The 16,264-nt window shown below is 43.0% G+C and overlaps 1 protein-coding gene across 1 annotated transcript in view; it reads right to left on the minus strand.

Annotated features, from left to right (window-relative positions):
• The window catches only part of LOC116995156 (protein TASOR 2), a 52,099-nt gene extending 42,813 nt beyond the window's left edge, over nucleotides 1-9,286 (minus strand). Inside the window, exons 1-3 of the mRNA XM_033057549.1 lie at nucleotides 9,212-9,286; nucleotides 3,303-3,448; nucleotides 227-322 (exon numbers count right to left, since the gene is read on the minus strand). Coding sequence (XP_032913440.1) covers nucleotides 227-322; nucleotides 3,303-3,448; nucleotides 9,212-9,254 — 285 coding nt within the window. The 5' untranslated portion in view covers nucleotides 9,255-9,286. The remainder of the gene's footprint in view (nucleotides 1-226; nucleotides 323-3,302; nucleotides 3,449-9,211) is intronic.
• Nucleotides 9,287-16,264: the final 6,978 nt, after the last annotated feature.

The raw sequence follows: 16,264 nt of genomic DNA on the forward strand, positions 1-16,264 counted from the left end.
TTTATTTTTTCCTAATCCCATTTTTATTTTTTACAAATCCCATTTTTATTTTTTCCAAATCCCATTTTTATTTTTTAAAAATCCCATTTTTATTTTTTAAAAATCCCATTTTTATTTTTTAAAAATCCTATTTTTATTTTTTAAAAATCCCATTTTTGCTTTTCACAAATCCCATTTTTATTTTTTAAAAATCCCATTTTTATTTTTTCCAAATCCCATTTTTTACCTCCTCCTCCTTGGCAAAAATCAGAAATGCAAAAGTTTCCTGCAGCTCCTCCTGCCTGTACCCAGCAGCTGCCTTGGCCTTGGCAAAATCCTGAAACTGCAAAAAAAAATTGGAATTATTTTGGGTTCAGGTGATGAAAAAAATTCACAATTTTTTTTTTCAAGATTTGGTAAAAAAAAATAAAATGTGGTTTAATTATTGATCCTTAAAATTAAAAAAATTTGGATTTTTTGGTCTCAGGTGATGAAAAAAAATTCAATTTTTTTTCCAAGATTAGGGAAAAAAATAAAATGTGGTTTAATTATTGATCCATTAAAAAAAAAAAAAATTGGAATTATTTTGGGTTCAGGTGATGAAAAAAAAAATCACAATTTATTTTTATTTCAAGATTTGGTAAAAAAATTAAAATGTGGTTTTAATTATTGATCCTTAAAATTAAAAAAAATTAAAATTGGATTTTTTTTTTAATTATTCCTGATTTCCCTTATTTTAAATTCTCTCTCCCAGGGGGATTAGTCAAGATTCAGGATTTTCATTTTTTTCCAGGTTGGGAATTTGGATTTTTTGAGGATTTTTTTTCCAAATTAAATTTGAATTTTTGTTTAATCCTTGATGTTTAAATTGGAAATTTTTATTCCAAGAGCAGAGGTTGCTCTGTATGGGCAGGGAAGGGAAAGGGGAGAGGGTTAAAAATGGGAATTTGGGGGGAAAAATGGGAATTTAGGGTGAAAAATGGGAATTTGGGGGTGAAAAATGGGAATTTGGGGGTCAGAAATGGGGATTTGGGGTTAAAAATGGGAATTTGGGGGTAAAAAATGGGAATTTGGGGGTAAAAATGGGAATTTGGGGGTGAAAAATGGGAATTTGGGGATAAAAATGGGGATTTGGGGGTAAAAAATTGGAATTTGGGGGGAAAAATGGGGATTTGAGGGTAAAAAATGGGAATTTGGGGGTAAAAATGAGAATTTGGGGGTAAAAAATGGGGATTTGGGATCAAAAATGGAAATTTGGGGTTAAAAATGGGAATTTAGGGTTAAAAATGGGAATTTTGGGGTAAAAATGGGAATGGGGGATTAAAAAATGGGAATTTGGGATTAAAAAAATGGGAATTTTGGGTTAAAAATGGGAATTTGGAGGAAAAAAATGGGAATTTGAGGGTGAAAAATGGGAATTTGGGGGTGAAAAATGGGAATTTGGGAATCAAAAAATGGGGATTTGGGGGTAAAAAATGGGGATTTGGGGGTGTGAGGATCCAAAAACAGGAATGAAATATTCTAAAAGTGGGAGTGAAGGGATTTTGAAAATGGGGATGAAGGGATTTGAAAATGGGAATTAAGAGAGTCTAAAAATGGGAATGTGGGGATGGAAGGATTTGAAAATTGGGAATTAATGGATTTGAAAATTGGGAATGGATGGATTTGAAAAGTGGGAATGTGAGGATGATGGGGTTCCAGAAATGGGAATGAAAGGATTCTAAAAATGAGAATGTGGGGATTTTGAAAGTGGGAATGAAGGGATTTGAAAAGTGAGAATGAAGGGATTTGAAAATGGGAATAAAAAGGATTCTAAAAGTGGGAATGAAGGGATGTTGAAAATGAGGATAAAGGGATTTCAAAAGAGGGGGTGAAGGGATTTGAAAAATGGGAATGAAGAGATTCTGAAAGTGGGAATGTGGGGATGGAAGGATTTGAAAATGGGATGTGGGGATGGAGGGATTTTGGAAATGAGAATTAAGAGATTCCAGAAGTGGGAATGTGAGGTTGATGGGATTTGCAAAGTGGGAATGAAGGGATTTGGAAAGTGAGAATGTGAGGATGAAGGGATTTGAAAATGAGAATGAAAAGGATTCTACAAGTGGGAATGAAGGGATTTGGAAAGTGAGAATGTGAGGATTGAGGGATTTTGAAAATAGGAATGAAAAGGATTCTAAAATGGGAATGTGAGGATTTTGAAAGTGGGAATGAAAGAATTTGGAATGTGGGGATGTGGGGATAAAGGATTTTGGAAGTGGGAATTAAAGAATTCTAAATGTGGGACTGTGGGGATTCTGAAAGTGGGAATGTGGGGATTTGAAAAATGGGGAAGTGGGAATGTGAGGATTTTGAAAGTGGGAATGAAAAGATTCTAAATGTGGGACTGTGGGGATTTGGAAAGTGGGAATGTGAGGATGAAGGGATTTGAAAATGGGAATGAAAAAAATTCTAAAATGGGAATGTGGGGATTTGGAAAGTGGGAATGGATGAATTTTAAAAGTGGGAATGTGGGGATGGAGGGATTTGAAAAGTGGGGATGGAGAGATTCTAAAAATGGGGATGAAGGAATTTGAAAAGTGGGAATGGATGAATTTGAAAAGTGGAATATGGGGATGAAGGGATTTTGAAAGTGGGGATGAAAGGATTTGAAAAATGGGGATTAAGGGAGTCAAAGTGGGAATGTGGGGATGGAGGGATTTAAAAAATGGAATGTGGGGATGGAGGGATTTAAAAAATGGAATGTGGGGATGGGGGGATTTTAAAAATGGGGACAAAAGAATTCTAAAAGTGGAAATGAAATTGGGAATGTGGGAATGAAGGGTTTGAAAAGTGAGGATGAAATGATTTTGAAAGTGGGGAATGTAGGGATGATGGGATTCTAAAAATGGGAATGTGAGGATGAAGGGATGTGAAAATGGGAATGAAAAGGATTCTAAAATGGGAATGAGGGGATTTGGAAAGTGGGAATGAAGGAATTTCAAAAGTGGGAATGTGGGAATAAAATAATTTTGAAAGTGGGAATGAAGGAACTTGAAAAGTGGGGATGAAAGGATTCTGAAAGTGAAAATGAAAGAATTTGAAAAGTGGGAATGTGGGGATGAAGAGATTTGAAAAGTGAGAAAGAAGAGATTTGAAAAGTGGGAATGAAGGGATTTGAAAAGTGGGAATGAAGGGATTTTGGAAATGGGAACAAAGAGATAATTTTATTTTTCTATTTATTTTTAAATTTTTTTCCAATATAATTTTATTTTCCTATTTAATTTTTTAATTTTTTTTTTCTCCTATCTAATTAGATTTTCCTCTCCCTGAACAGCCAGCCTTACCTCAGTGAGGAGCAGCTGATTTTGCACCAGGATGGCTTTGCTGTACTGGAATCCCTGCTGGGATTGGCACTCCAGGGAGGAGCTGTGCAGCAGAGCCACTGCCCTCTGCAGCAGGGAGCTGGGTTCCTCTGAATCAACACCAAATCCTGCAGGAAAAATTCAATATTTAATTTGGGAACTGGGCTCTTCTGAATCCACAGCAAATCCTGCAGGAAAAATTCAATATTTAATATTTAATATTTAATATTTAATTTGGGAATGGGCTCTTCTGAATCAACAGCAAATCCTGCAGGAAAAGGGAAAAAAATTAAAGTTTTATATGGGAATTCATCCAAATCTGAAATTCTGGTGGCCAGCAGAAAGGAAAATAAAAATCTGGCAGAAATAAAGTCATTTATCATTCCTTGTGTCAATTTTTATTTCTCTCAGATTATTCCAGGAGAAAAAAAATTATTTCCAAACTAAGAATTTGAATTGAGAAATTTGGGAATGGCACTCAGGGAAACAGAGAAACTTGGGAATGGTGCTGGGTCTGTGGGGAAAAACTTGGGAATGAGAAACTTGGGAAACTCAAGGAAAATGAGAAATTTGGGAATGGCAACAGATCCATGTGGAAACTCAGAGAAAACTGGGAATGGCACTTGGTCTGTGGGGAAAAGTGAGGGAAGGAGAAACTTGGGAATGGCACCTGATCCAAGGGGAAAACTTGGGAATGAGAAATTTGGGGAATGAGAAACTGGCAAATGGTGCTGGATCCATGGGACAAAACTTGGGAATGAGAAACTTGGGAATAGTGCTGGAACTGTGGGGGAAAATTTGGGAATGGGGCTGGATACATGGGGAAAATTTGGGAATGGCATCAGATCCATGTGGCAAATTCTGGGAATGGCACTGGATCCATGGGGAAACTCAGGAGAAACCTGGGAATGGCATCACTGAAGTAGAAACTTGGGAATGGTGCTGGATCCATGGGGAAAAACTCAGGGAATGAGAAACTTGGGAAACTCATGGAAAATGAGAAACTTGGGAATGGCACTCACAGAAATAGAAACTTGGGAATGGTGCTGGATCCATGGGGGAAATGTCAGGGAAGGAGAAACTTGGGAATGGCACTCAGGAAATAAGAAATTTGGGAATGGTACTGGATCTGTGGGGTAAATTTGGGAATGGTACTGGATCTGTGGGGTAAACTTGGGAATGGTGCTGGATCTGTGGGGAAAAACTTGGAAATGAGAAATTTGGGAATGGCAACAGATCCATGTGGAAACTCAGAAACCTGGGAATGGCACTCACAGAAATAGAAACTTGGGAATGGCACTGGATCTGTGGGACAAAACCTGGGAATGAGAAACTTGGGAGTGAGAAACTGGGAATGGGAAACTGGGAATGAGAAATTGGGAATTAGAAATTGGGAATGAGAAATTGGGAATGAAAAACCGGGAGTGAGAAATTGGGAATGAGAAACTGGGAGTGAGAAACTGGGAATGAGAAATTGGGAAAGAAAAACTTGGGAGTGAGAAACTGGGAATGACAAACTGGGAGTGACAAACTGGGAATGAGAAACTGGGAATGAGAAACTGGGAATGAAAAACTGGGAATGACAAACTGGGAAAGAAAAACTGGGAATGAAAAACTGGGAATGAAAAACTGGGAATGAAAAACTGGGAATGAAAAACTGGGAATGAAAAACTGGGGAAAAAGAAACTGGGAGTGAGAAACTGGGAATGGGAAACTGGGAATGAGAAATTGGGAATGAGAAACTGGGAATGAAAAACTGGGAATCAGAAACTGGGAATTAAAAACCTTGGAACTTCCATGGAAGTTTGCCCAGCCCAGGAGGAAAACTCCAGGCTTTGGAAGTGCAGAATTTGCTTTTTTTTTTAATTTTTGAACCTTAAAACGTGAGCAGTGTTTCCTGCAGACACATGGATGCTGGCAAATCCTCAAAACTCCACATTGCAGCAATTTTCCTGGCTTGGAATATTTGGAATCACCATCAGGATCAGCTCTGGCATCACCACATCACACCAAATATTTGAGATAAATCCAGCTTTTTATCTTTATTTGAGTATCCAAAAAAAATCTGTTTGTGTTCTTTCCTTAGGATCATTTTTCCCAATTTTTTTTTTTTTTAGTCTAATTCCTCCCATCCCAATTTCCTTCTTTCCCTGTGGTAGATCTGCCAAAAAAAATCCAAATTCTTCCCCTGGATGATGCAGAGATTTTTCCTTTTCTCACTCCTGTTTGCTGAGGGAAAATTTGAGGAGAAAAAAAAACTTGGGAAGTTCAGGTTGGATAAAAGTTGGAGGAAAAATTTAAGGAGAAATAAAAACTTGGGAAGTTCAAGCTGCATAAAAGTTGGAGGAAAAATTAAGGGAAAATAAAAACTTGGGATGTTCAGGCTGGATTAAAGTTGGAGGAAAAATTAAAGGAGAAAAAACAACTTTGGGAGGATGAGAAGTTGGAGGAAAAATTAAGGGGAAAAAAAATCTTTAGTTGGAATTTTCTCTCTGGAAAAAGGAAATTTTTGTCCATCCCTGGCTGGACAAAGCCACATCTGCCCCACTCTGATGAAAAAATTTCCATTTAAATCCTTCCAAGAGTTTTTTTTATTTTTTGTCACCTCCCTCCTGCTCCTCTCAGCTGCTCACAAAATTCAAATTATGTTTTTTATTCCACGTTGCACACATTAATTCATCAAAATCAGCTCTTGCTGCCTTTTATCTCAGGAATTTTTACCCCAAAATCCCAATTTTGTCACCTCAGCCAGGGCTGTGGTTTCACTCAGGTGACACCTGGCTCTTCCCAAGTCACCAGCACAGAAATTTTGGCACTTGGACAACAAAAAAAAAGAACATTTTGTTTGCAAAATCAGTGATTTTCCATGGAATAAACTCCCTGAAACAGAAATTCCCTTTGGGAAAAGGGAAAAAAATCAAAACAAATTCTTCCAAACAAACCCCTGTGGATTCTGGGGAAATCACACCCTGACAATTCTCAATTAAAAAAAGCAAAGCCAAACCCTCAAATCCAAAGATTTCACAATTAGTGGGGTCTCAGCATCAAAAATAAACATTCCAGATGGGGCAAAAAATAGAATTTAGACCACCAAAAAAATCAACATTTCACTTTCTGCTCTCAAAGGGATTCTAAGCAACAAGGAATTGGTGACTTTGGGAAGTGCCAGCTCCAAGGTGGGATTTGGAAATTTGAAATAAAAAATATTGAGGGTGAAGAGTTGGGAATGGGGGATATTCAAGTTCTGCTGTTGTCAAAAAGGAACACTAAAAATAAATAAAGCCAATATACATAAAACCAATTTTACAGCCCCCTAACAGCCTCTGGTTCAAGGCATTTAATTGTAATTAATCTCAATTCTTATCAGAGGAGATAAGAGTGTCTGAAAAACTCTGATAACAATTTCTGGCTGGAAAACAAGCTCTGTGAAATCAGACATTTCATTCCCAACACAAGTTCTAGAAAAAATTCCTTCTAGAGCAGAGCAGTGATTTGCACACTCGACCACAGCAAAGCCCCCTTTTACAAAACCAAAATGAGTTTGGAGCTGCACTAAGAAATATCCCTTTTGATCAAAGACTTGGGGTGATATTTTGTTTAAAAAATTAATTTTTTTAAAATTATGTTGTGACTTGAGTAGCCCAAAAATGCAGAGCACTTCTGGATCATCACAGAACACACATTTTTTTAGGAAAAAAAAACTTTCCACGAAGCAAAGCCTATGATTCCCAACTATTTTTGTGCCATCCAACCTCCAGCTTGTTTCATCCATCCCAGATTATCCTAATTATCATTAGGAGTGGATTATTATTATTATTAGGACCTCGAGTTGCTCCAATCCAAACCTCCGTGGGATGACTGGAGGACAATCTGGGATTAGAATTGCGCAAGAGCAGAGCACAAATGGGTTTTTCTCGCCTCATAAAGCCAAATTTCAGCCCTGCAGCTGCTCCAAAGGGGGACCAAGAGGCTGGGGGAGGGATCCACGCTGGTTTTATTCCCAAATCCCACTCCTGAAGGGCATCCAAATAAAAGCACAGCGACTTTGCCAGCTCTGCCACTAGGAGAAGCCAACGTGTCCTCGGCCAGGCAGCAAATTTCAAACCCAGCTGTTCCCGACGTGTCCCAAAGCTTCCAGGAGGGAACCAGGAGCCACGAACCCTCTTTTTAACCCAGGCAAGGGCGGCAAGAAGCCGGCAAATCGTCTTTTCCCCAGGGAAAAGTGCGATGGAACAACAACCCTTTGCTTCCCAGAGAAGGGCGGCGTGGAGCCAGGAATTCCTCCCCGCTTCTCCTTAGGGAAGGGAGGGATGGAGCCGCCAATTTTTCTCTCCTTATGGAAAAACGGGATGAAGGCGGTCACCTTCCCCTCTCCTTATGGAACAGAGGGGTGGAGCCAGCAATCCGCCCCATCCCAGGGAAGGGCTGGATGGAGCCGGTCCCTTTTCCTCCCTCAGGGATGAGCAGCATGGAGCCGGTCCCCTTCCCTCCCTCAGGGAAGGGCTGGATGGAGCCGGTCCCCTTCCCTCCCTCAGGGAAGGGCAGCATGGAGCCGGTCCCCTTCCCTCCCTCAGGGAAGGGCTGGATGGAGCCGGTCCCCTTTTCCTCCCTCAGGGAAGGGCAGCATGGAGCCGATCCCCTTCCCTCCCTCAGGGAAGGGCAGCATGGAGCCGATCCCCTTCCCTCCCTCAGGGAATACCAGCATGGAGCCGATCCCCTTCCCTCCCTCAGGGAATACCAGCATGGAGCCGGTCCCCTTCCCTCCCTCAGGGAATACCAGCATGGAGCCGGTCCCCTTCCCTCCCTCAGGGATGAGCAGCATGGAGCCGGTCGCCTTTCCTTCCCTCAGGGAATACCAGCATGGAGCCGATCCCCTTGCCTCCCTCAAGAGCGGCATGGAGCCGGTCCCTTTTCATCCCTGAGGGAATACCAGCATGGAGCCGGTGGCCTTTTCCTCCCTCAGGGAAGGGCTGGATGGAGCCGGTCCCTTTTCATCCCTGAGGGAAGGGCTGGATGAAGCCGGTCCCCTTCCCTCCCTCAGGGAACGGCAGCATGGAGCCGGTCCCCTTCCCTCCCTCAGGGATAAGCAGCATGGAGCCGGTCCCCTTCCCTCCCTCAGGGAATACCAGCATGGAGCCGGTCCCCTTGCCTCCCTCAGGGATAAGCAGCATGGAGCCGGTCCCCTTCCCTCCCTCAAGAGCGGCATGGAGCCGGTCCCCTTTTCCTCCCTCAGGGATGAGCAGCATGGAGCCGGTCCCCTTCCCTCCCTCAGGGAATACCAGCATGGAGCCGGTCCCCTTCCCTCCCTCAAGAGCGGCATGGAGCCGGTCGCCTTTTCCTCCCTCAGGGAAGGGCAGCATGGAGCCGGTCCCCTTCCCTCCCTCAGGGAATACCAGCATGGAGCCGGTCCCTTTTCCTCCCTGAGGGAAGAGCAGCATGGAGCCGGTCCCCTTCCCTCCCTCAGGGATGAGCAGCATGGAGCCGGTCCCTTTTCCTCCCTGAGGGAAGAGCAGCATGGAGCTGGTGGCCTTTTCCTTCCTCAGGGAAGGGCTGGATGGAGCCGCTCGCCTTTCCCTCCCTCAAGAGCGGCATGGAGCCGGTCGCGTTTCCCTTCCTCAGGGAAGATCAGCATGGAGCCGGCCGCCTTTCCCTCTCTCAAGAGCAGCATGAAGCCGGTCGCCTTTCCCTCTCTCAAGAGCAGCATGGAGCCGGTCGCCTTTCCCTCTCTCAAGAGCAGCATGGAACCGGTCGCCTTTCCCTCTCTCAAGAGCAGCATAGAGCCGGTCGCCTTTCCCTCCCTTAAGAGCGGCATGGAGCCGGTAACCACCGCCCAACTCGCAGGCGAGATCGCGATGGAGCCTTGCCCGCCCTCACCCCCCGGCCCCGCTCACCCGTGCCCGGTTCGCCGTTCTCCCCTCGCCGTCTGTCGCCCATGGCCGGGCTCGCTCGGGGTCGTCCCTCAGGCCGCCCTCACGGCCGCCCCGCCCGGCCCCCGGCGCGGCCCCGCTAGCGGGCCGGCGGCATGAGGCGGTGCGGGGCGGCCGCCGCCATCGCCGGCCCCAGGAAGAAGGAGGAGGGGGAGAAGGGAGGGAAGGAAGGGGAGAAGGAGGGGACGAGGGGCGGGAACGGAGGGGAAAAAAACAGAAAGTGAAAACTGAACCGGAAAGACAGCGAGGGGCCGCCCGCGGGTTTTCCTCTTCCCGCGGTCACCGGGATTTGGCTGCCCGGCTTTTCCTCTTCCGTGCCGTGCCTTGGCGCTGCTCCCTCGTGAGGGAGGAGTGGGATCGGCCATCAGTGTGTGCCCTCAGTGGGGATCTTGCCACGTTGGCGCTGCTCTCTCATTGTGAAGGAGGAGCTGGCTCGGCCATAAGTGTTTGCCCTCTCTGTGGGGATCTTGCCAGGTTGGCGCTGCTCTCTCATTGTGAAGGAGGAGTGGGATCGGCCATCAGTGTGTGCCCTTAATGGGGATCTCACCACATTGGCGCTGCTCCCTCGTTGTGAAGGAGAAGCGGGATCGGCCATCAGTGTGTGCCCTTGGTGGGGATCATGCCACATTGGCGCTGCTCCCTTATTGTGAAGGAGGAGCGGGATCGGCCATCATTGTGTGCCCTCTGTGGGGATCTTGCACATTGGCGCTGCACCCTCATTGTGAGGGAGGAGCTGGATCAGCCATCAGTGTGTGCTCTCTCTGGGGATCATGCCACATGGGCGCTGCTCTCTCGTGAGGGAGGAGCGGGATCGGCCATCGTGTGCCCTTGGTGGGGATCTTGCCACGTTGGCGCTGCTCCCTTATTGTGAAGGAGGAGCTGGCTCGGCCATCAGTGTTTGCCCTCTGTGGGGATCTTGCCACATGGGCGCTGCTTTCTCGTGAGGGAGGAGCGGGATCGGCCATCAGTGTGTGCCCTCTGTGGGGATCTCGCCACATTGGCGCTGCTCCCTTATTGTGAAGGAGGAGCTGGCTCGGCCATCAATGTTTGCCCTTGGTGGGGATCTTGCCCGGTCTTGCCCTGACCTTGATCGCCTCAGCTCCTCCATGCCTGTTTTCAGCTCTTCCCGCTGCCCATTCGCTCATCCCTTCACGGCATGGGGAGAGATCCCTTTTTCTCCTCAGTCCTTGCTCCTCAGTGTTTTCCCTCTTTTGGGTCTCCCCCAATTCCTTCCCTGACCTCTTCCTACTGCCCCTTCCCTCATTATTTTCCAGCTTTGAGCTCTCATCTTGGTGCCTTCCCCAGAGCCATGTTTTGAACCTTCCCTCAGTCCCCAAACTCCTTCCCCTGTCCCCTCACATCATGGCCAGAGCTCCTTTTCTCACCTCAGTGTTTCCCCTCAGGGTTTTCCCTCAGTCCCTTGTTTAGATCTTCCCTCAGTCCATAACCCCATTTCCTCACCCCTCACATCATTCCTTGAGTCCCTTTCCTCACTTCGGACCTTCCCCATGAGGAGCAAGGACTGAGGTGAGGGGAGGCGCTCAGGGAGGAACAAGGAGAAGGGGACTGAGTGAAAATCCAAAATGAGAAACTGAGGAAAAGCTGGGCCAGAAGAGGTAAAAAATGATGGGGAAAAAACCAAAGGAAGGGGCTGAGGGGATCGGGGAAGGGATTTTAGGGGGATTGAGGGAAAGCTCTGAGGGGGAAGGACTGAGGTGAAGGAAAGGGTTTAAAGGAATGATATGAAGTAAAGAAGGAATGAGGGAAAGTGGTCTGAGGGAAGATCAAAAATGAGAAGCTGAGGAGAAACACTGGGCCAGAAAAGCTAAAAAATGATGGGGAAGTGGCTGGGGGAAGATCAAAAATGAGAAGCTGAGGAAAAACACTGGGCCAGAAAAGCTAAAAAATGACGGGAAAGGCCCTGAGGGAAGGGCCAAAATGAGGGGCTGAGGGAAAACCCTGAGGGACAAGGGCTGAGGTGAAGGAAGGTGCTCAGGGAATAATGTGAGGGATGAAGAAAAGAAGGAACAAGGAGAAGGGGACTGAGTGAAAATCCAAAATGAGAAGCTGAGGAAAAACACTGGGCCAGAAAAGCTAGAAAATTATGGGGAAGTGGCTGAGGGAAGGGCCAAATTGAGGGCCTGAGGGACAAGGACTGAGGTGAGGGATGAGGAAAAGAAGGAACAAAGAGAAGGGGACAGAGTGAAAATCCAAAATGAGAAACTGAGGAAAAACTGGGCCAGAAAAGGTAAAAAGTGATGGGGAAAAACAAAAGGAAGGGGCTGAGGGGAACGGGGAAGGGATTTTGTGGGGATTGAAGGAAGGCTCTGAAGGGGAATGACTGAGGTGAAGGAAAGGGTTTAAGGAATGATATGAGGGAAAGAAGGAATGACAAGGGGAATGAGAAAAAATGAGAAACTGAGGAAAAACACTGGGCCAGAGCAGATATAAAATGATAGGGAAAGGCAATGAGGGAAAGGAGCTGAAGGGATCAAGGAAGAGATTTTGTGGAAAGCTCTGAGGGGGAAGGACTGAGGTGAAAAAGAGATTTAAGGAGGGAAAGAAGGAATGAGAAGGGGACTGAGGGAAGATCCAAAAGAAGGAGATGAAGAAAAAGTGTGCCAGAACAGATTAAAAATGATGAGGGGATCAAGGCTCTGAGTTGCCTCACCCCAGTATTGAACCCTACACAGAACAAAAAAAAACAGATGATCATTTTTAGGCTTCACCAACTCTGCAAAAACACCAAAAGCACCTCAACAGCAAATGTCACAATCACCTTGGGAGCAGGGAACAGAGAGATCTGGGCTTGCCCAACCTCTTACACAAGAGCTGTAGGAACACCCTGTGCTGAACTGTGGGACAAAGGTTCTGTTTGGCTGGGCACTGAGCCTGGGAGGGGATTCCTCTTGGAATTCCAGGTGATTTTTGGAAAGTCTCACCTCACTGGTGCCTTGTCTTCATTTTTCTGTCTTCACTCAGAGTCAGGATTAAAAGCACAAGGTGAATTTCTTGTGTTTGGGCTTGGTTGTTGATTAAATTTTATCTAAAGTACAGAGAATTGTGCAGCAAAATGGAGCTGAATTTAGCTGGTTACAAAATTATTTAAAGCTAAACAATCCAATAGAGAATTAACATTTATATTATTTATATTTTTGACCCAATAACCAAACCTCTATGACCTGCACTGACTGTCCAACCAAAAACTGAAATCATGAAGGAGACAGAAAAAAAATCCCCCATCTTGTCCCATAGCTGTTACTACATTCTAAAAACCCCAAATTCCAAACCCTTCACCATGTGAAATCACATTTATTTAACTCCACACAGTGATTTTTTTTTTTTTCTGCAGGGGATCAGTGCCAGAAAAGCACAAAAAATTCAAAATTCACAGTCTGAATTCAGGGTTCCAGCATGGATCCATGGTGCTGCATCCATAAATAACTAAATAAAAATAGAAATAAAAATAATAATTAAAAATAATGATAATAATAATGATAATAATAATAATAATAATCCATAAATAACTAAATAATAATAATAATAAAAAATAAATAAATAAATAAATAAATTTAGGGAGAAGCTGATTGTTGATCCTTGCTGTGATGTCTCCATGCTCAGTGCCCAGGTTCTGCTTTAGATCTTTCCAGGAATGATTGGCAAACAAATTTTTTTTTTTAAAAAAAAAGAAGGAACAACAATGGGACAACTCATTTATCAGTCACTTATTACCCAAATAAGTCAGGAAATGCCCTCATGGATATTTCACCCATCCTAAGAATTTGCTACAGCAGCAGAGTGCAAAGTGCTGCTGCACAGTGAAAAAAAAAATTAAATTAGGGGGAAAAAAAGTGATTTTTTTGAGCTCCTGCTGGCAGATAAAACCTGGAATTCTTGCTGAGACAGAAATATTTTCCTGGATATCCTTTAAAGGGAAAAATCAACAATCCTGTGCGTTGATTCTGGAGATTCTGGAGCTTCTCAGATCTGCAGTCAGAACATCCAAGTGGGATCATCCAATCACTATCCCAATAAAATCCAAATTATTTTCAAGTTGGGAGCTATTTCTGCTGAGGAAAATGCAGAGTTTCACCTGACAGCTCCTTTTTTAATGCTTCAAAAAGCAAAAAATTCAAAAATATTTTATCATCAGCACTTCTGATGGACTGGATAATCCTAAAAATCATCTTAAAAATCATCCTAAAAATCATCTTAAAAACCTCCAAATTGAATTATTTTGTTAATTTTGCTGAGGATAGGAACTGGAGGGCAGAGCTCATTTTTAAATTGAATTTCTCTGTCCCTTTTTGGTGCCTCATGGGTTTTTTTTTGGGTGGTGCCAAACCCATGATGTCACCAGGCTCTGTTTTCTTGGAAACCTTGACTCATGCACTTAAATCTGAATTTAAAGAGATCATTTGGAGTTTTATCTCCCTTTTTAAAATAAAAAAATAAAATAAATTACTGCTCCATGCTGATTCTGTTGGTTCTGAAGGAGTGGGAGCTGCTGATGACATCAGGGGAAAAAACAAATAATTCAATTTATTAATTATTGACTGTGTGGGGCATCCCAGAAATTCATGGAAATTTTGGATTTCTCTGCTTTTATCTTAATTATTATCATGGATTTTTCTCCTATTTCTTTATGGAATGGTTTGAAGGGCTTTAAAAATCTCTTTATTCCAGGAATTCTTCACCTTCCACCATCCCAGGTTTGCCCTTGAACCCTTTCCAAGGATGAACCAAAATTTGGGAATTCCATCCCCACCCTCACAAATAATTTGTGACATCACAAATTTCTTTGATTTCCCAAAATTCCCTAAAATTTTGATAATTTCTCTCCCTTCCATCAATTTTTGAAGCCAATTTTGACAACAAAAAGTGATTTTTTGGAAGAAAATTTCTCCAATTTTCTCCAAAATCCATTTTCTGCTCGTGAGTTCGAGGGGATAAAAATTTGCTGCCCCCCATTTCTGCTCTGTTTTCTCTAAATTTGAGAAAATTTCTCAAAATCTGGATTATTTAAACTCAAATTTTTATTTTATTCCACCCCACTGCTGAGGTGTGAGCTTCAATTAAAAAAACTCCTTTAATCTCTAAGATCTCACAACAAATTCTGCCCAATTTAATTTTATTTAATTTTATTTTAATTTTATTTTAATTTAATTTTATTTCCCTTTAATTTTGTCACATCTACCCCCAAAAAATAAAATTAAAATCATCAAAAACACCCCATAAAAGAGAATTTTTGGGGTTTTTTTGTGGTGAATTCATGAAATTTTTCACAACTCTGATTTTTTTTTTGCTTTTTGCTTTGGTTCCTTTTTGGTTTTGGTTTTTCTTTTTTTAGCAATTTTGGTTTTCCTGTCACTTCCTTTAAAACCCAAAGTGCTGCTCCAGTGGTAACATTTCAAAAAGTTTTTGGTTTTTTAAGTCAGACCTAAAATTAAACCTGACAAAAAGCTTGAACTAAACCAAATTTATTTAAATTTATTGCTGCTTTTACAACTGTAAAACCACACAGGAAATGACTCAAAAGGTGACAAGAAATTGAGAAAATTCAAATTTTTTTTTAAGTCTCTTTTCACAAAATTTAAAAAATTTAAAGAATTAAATTTAAAAATTTAAAAAATTAAATTATTAACAATAATTCCTGTTCATTTTGCACTATAAACCTGCTGATTTTTTTAAAAAAATATTGAGTTGAAATATGAATTATTGACATGAATTATTTCTCTTTACCAGGTGCAGCCAGCAGAAAGGAGATTTTTCCAAAAGGTTTGATCCTGGTAAAAATCTTATATATAAATAATAAATAATAATAATAAAATAAATAATAATAAAATAAATAATAATAAAATAAATAATAATAAATAATAATAAAATAAATAATAATAATATATTTTGGGTGGGGAAAAAAACTAAAATTTATCCAATTCCCATTTCAACAACAATTCCAGGGATGGAGCAGCCACAATTTCTTAGGAAAAATTTCATTTTTCATCCTCAAAAATGAAAAATCCTCCAACTCTTATTGAGTTTTTTGTGGGATTATTGAATTTCCAGCTGAGCAGAAGTTTCCTAAAGGATTTATGGAATTTTATCCTCCTGCAGGGGGAAATTTGGTTTTTTTGAATCGGTGTTTTCACCAAAATTGAGATTTTTTTTCCAAATTGGAATTTTCTGGAGAAAAATGTGAATTTTTCAAGTGGATTTTAACACTGTAGAGTTTTACTTTGATTTTTTTTTTGGCTAAAAATGGGATTTTTTTTTTTTTTAAAGAATTTTTTATTCTAAGAAAATGTAAAAATGAAAGAATCCTGCAGGATCTGTGCAGCTCTTCATGGAGAGAGGAATTCCCAGTGCTCCCAGTAACATCTGTACAACATCCCAGTGCTCCCAGTAACCTCTGTACCCCATCCCAGTGCTCCCAGTAACCCCTGTACCCCATCCCAGTGCTCCCAGTAACCCCTGTACCCCATCCCAGTGCTCCCAGTAACTCCTGTACCCCATCCCAGTGCTCCCAGTAACTCCTGTACCCCATCCCAGTGCTCCCAGTAACATCTGCACCCCATCCCAGTGCTCCCAGTAACCCCTGTACCCCATCCCAGTGCTCCCAGTAACCCCTGTGCCCCATCCCAGTGCTCCCAGTAACCCCTGTACCCCATCCCAGTGCTCCCAGTAACATCTGCACCCCATCCCAGTGCTCCCAGTAACTCCTGTACCCCATCCCAGTGCTCCCAGTAACATCTGCACCCCATTCCAGTGCTCCCAGTAACCCCTGCACCCCATCCCAGTGCTCCCAGTAACCCCTGCACCCCATCCCAGTGCTCCCAGTAACCCCTGTACCCCATCCCAGTGCTCCCAGTAACTCCTGTACCCCATCCCAGTGCTCCCAGTAACCCCTGCACCCCATCCCAGTGCTCCCAGTAACCCCTGTACCCCATCCCAGTGCTCCCAGTAACCCCTGCACCCCATCCCAGTGCTCCCAGTAACCCCTGTACCCCATCCCAGTGC

The sequence above is a fragment of the Catharus ustulatus genome, chromosome 4 (genome assembly GCF_009819885.2).
Source record: "Catharus ustulatus isolate bCatUst1 chromosome 4, bCatUst1.pri.v2, whole genome shotgun sequence".
NCBI lineage: Eukaryota > Metazoa > Chordata > Aves > Passeriformes > Turdidae > Catharus > Catharus ustulatus.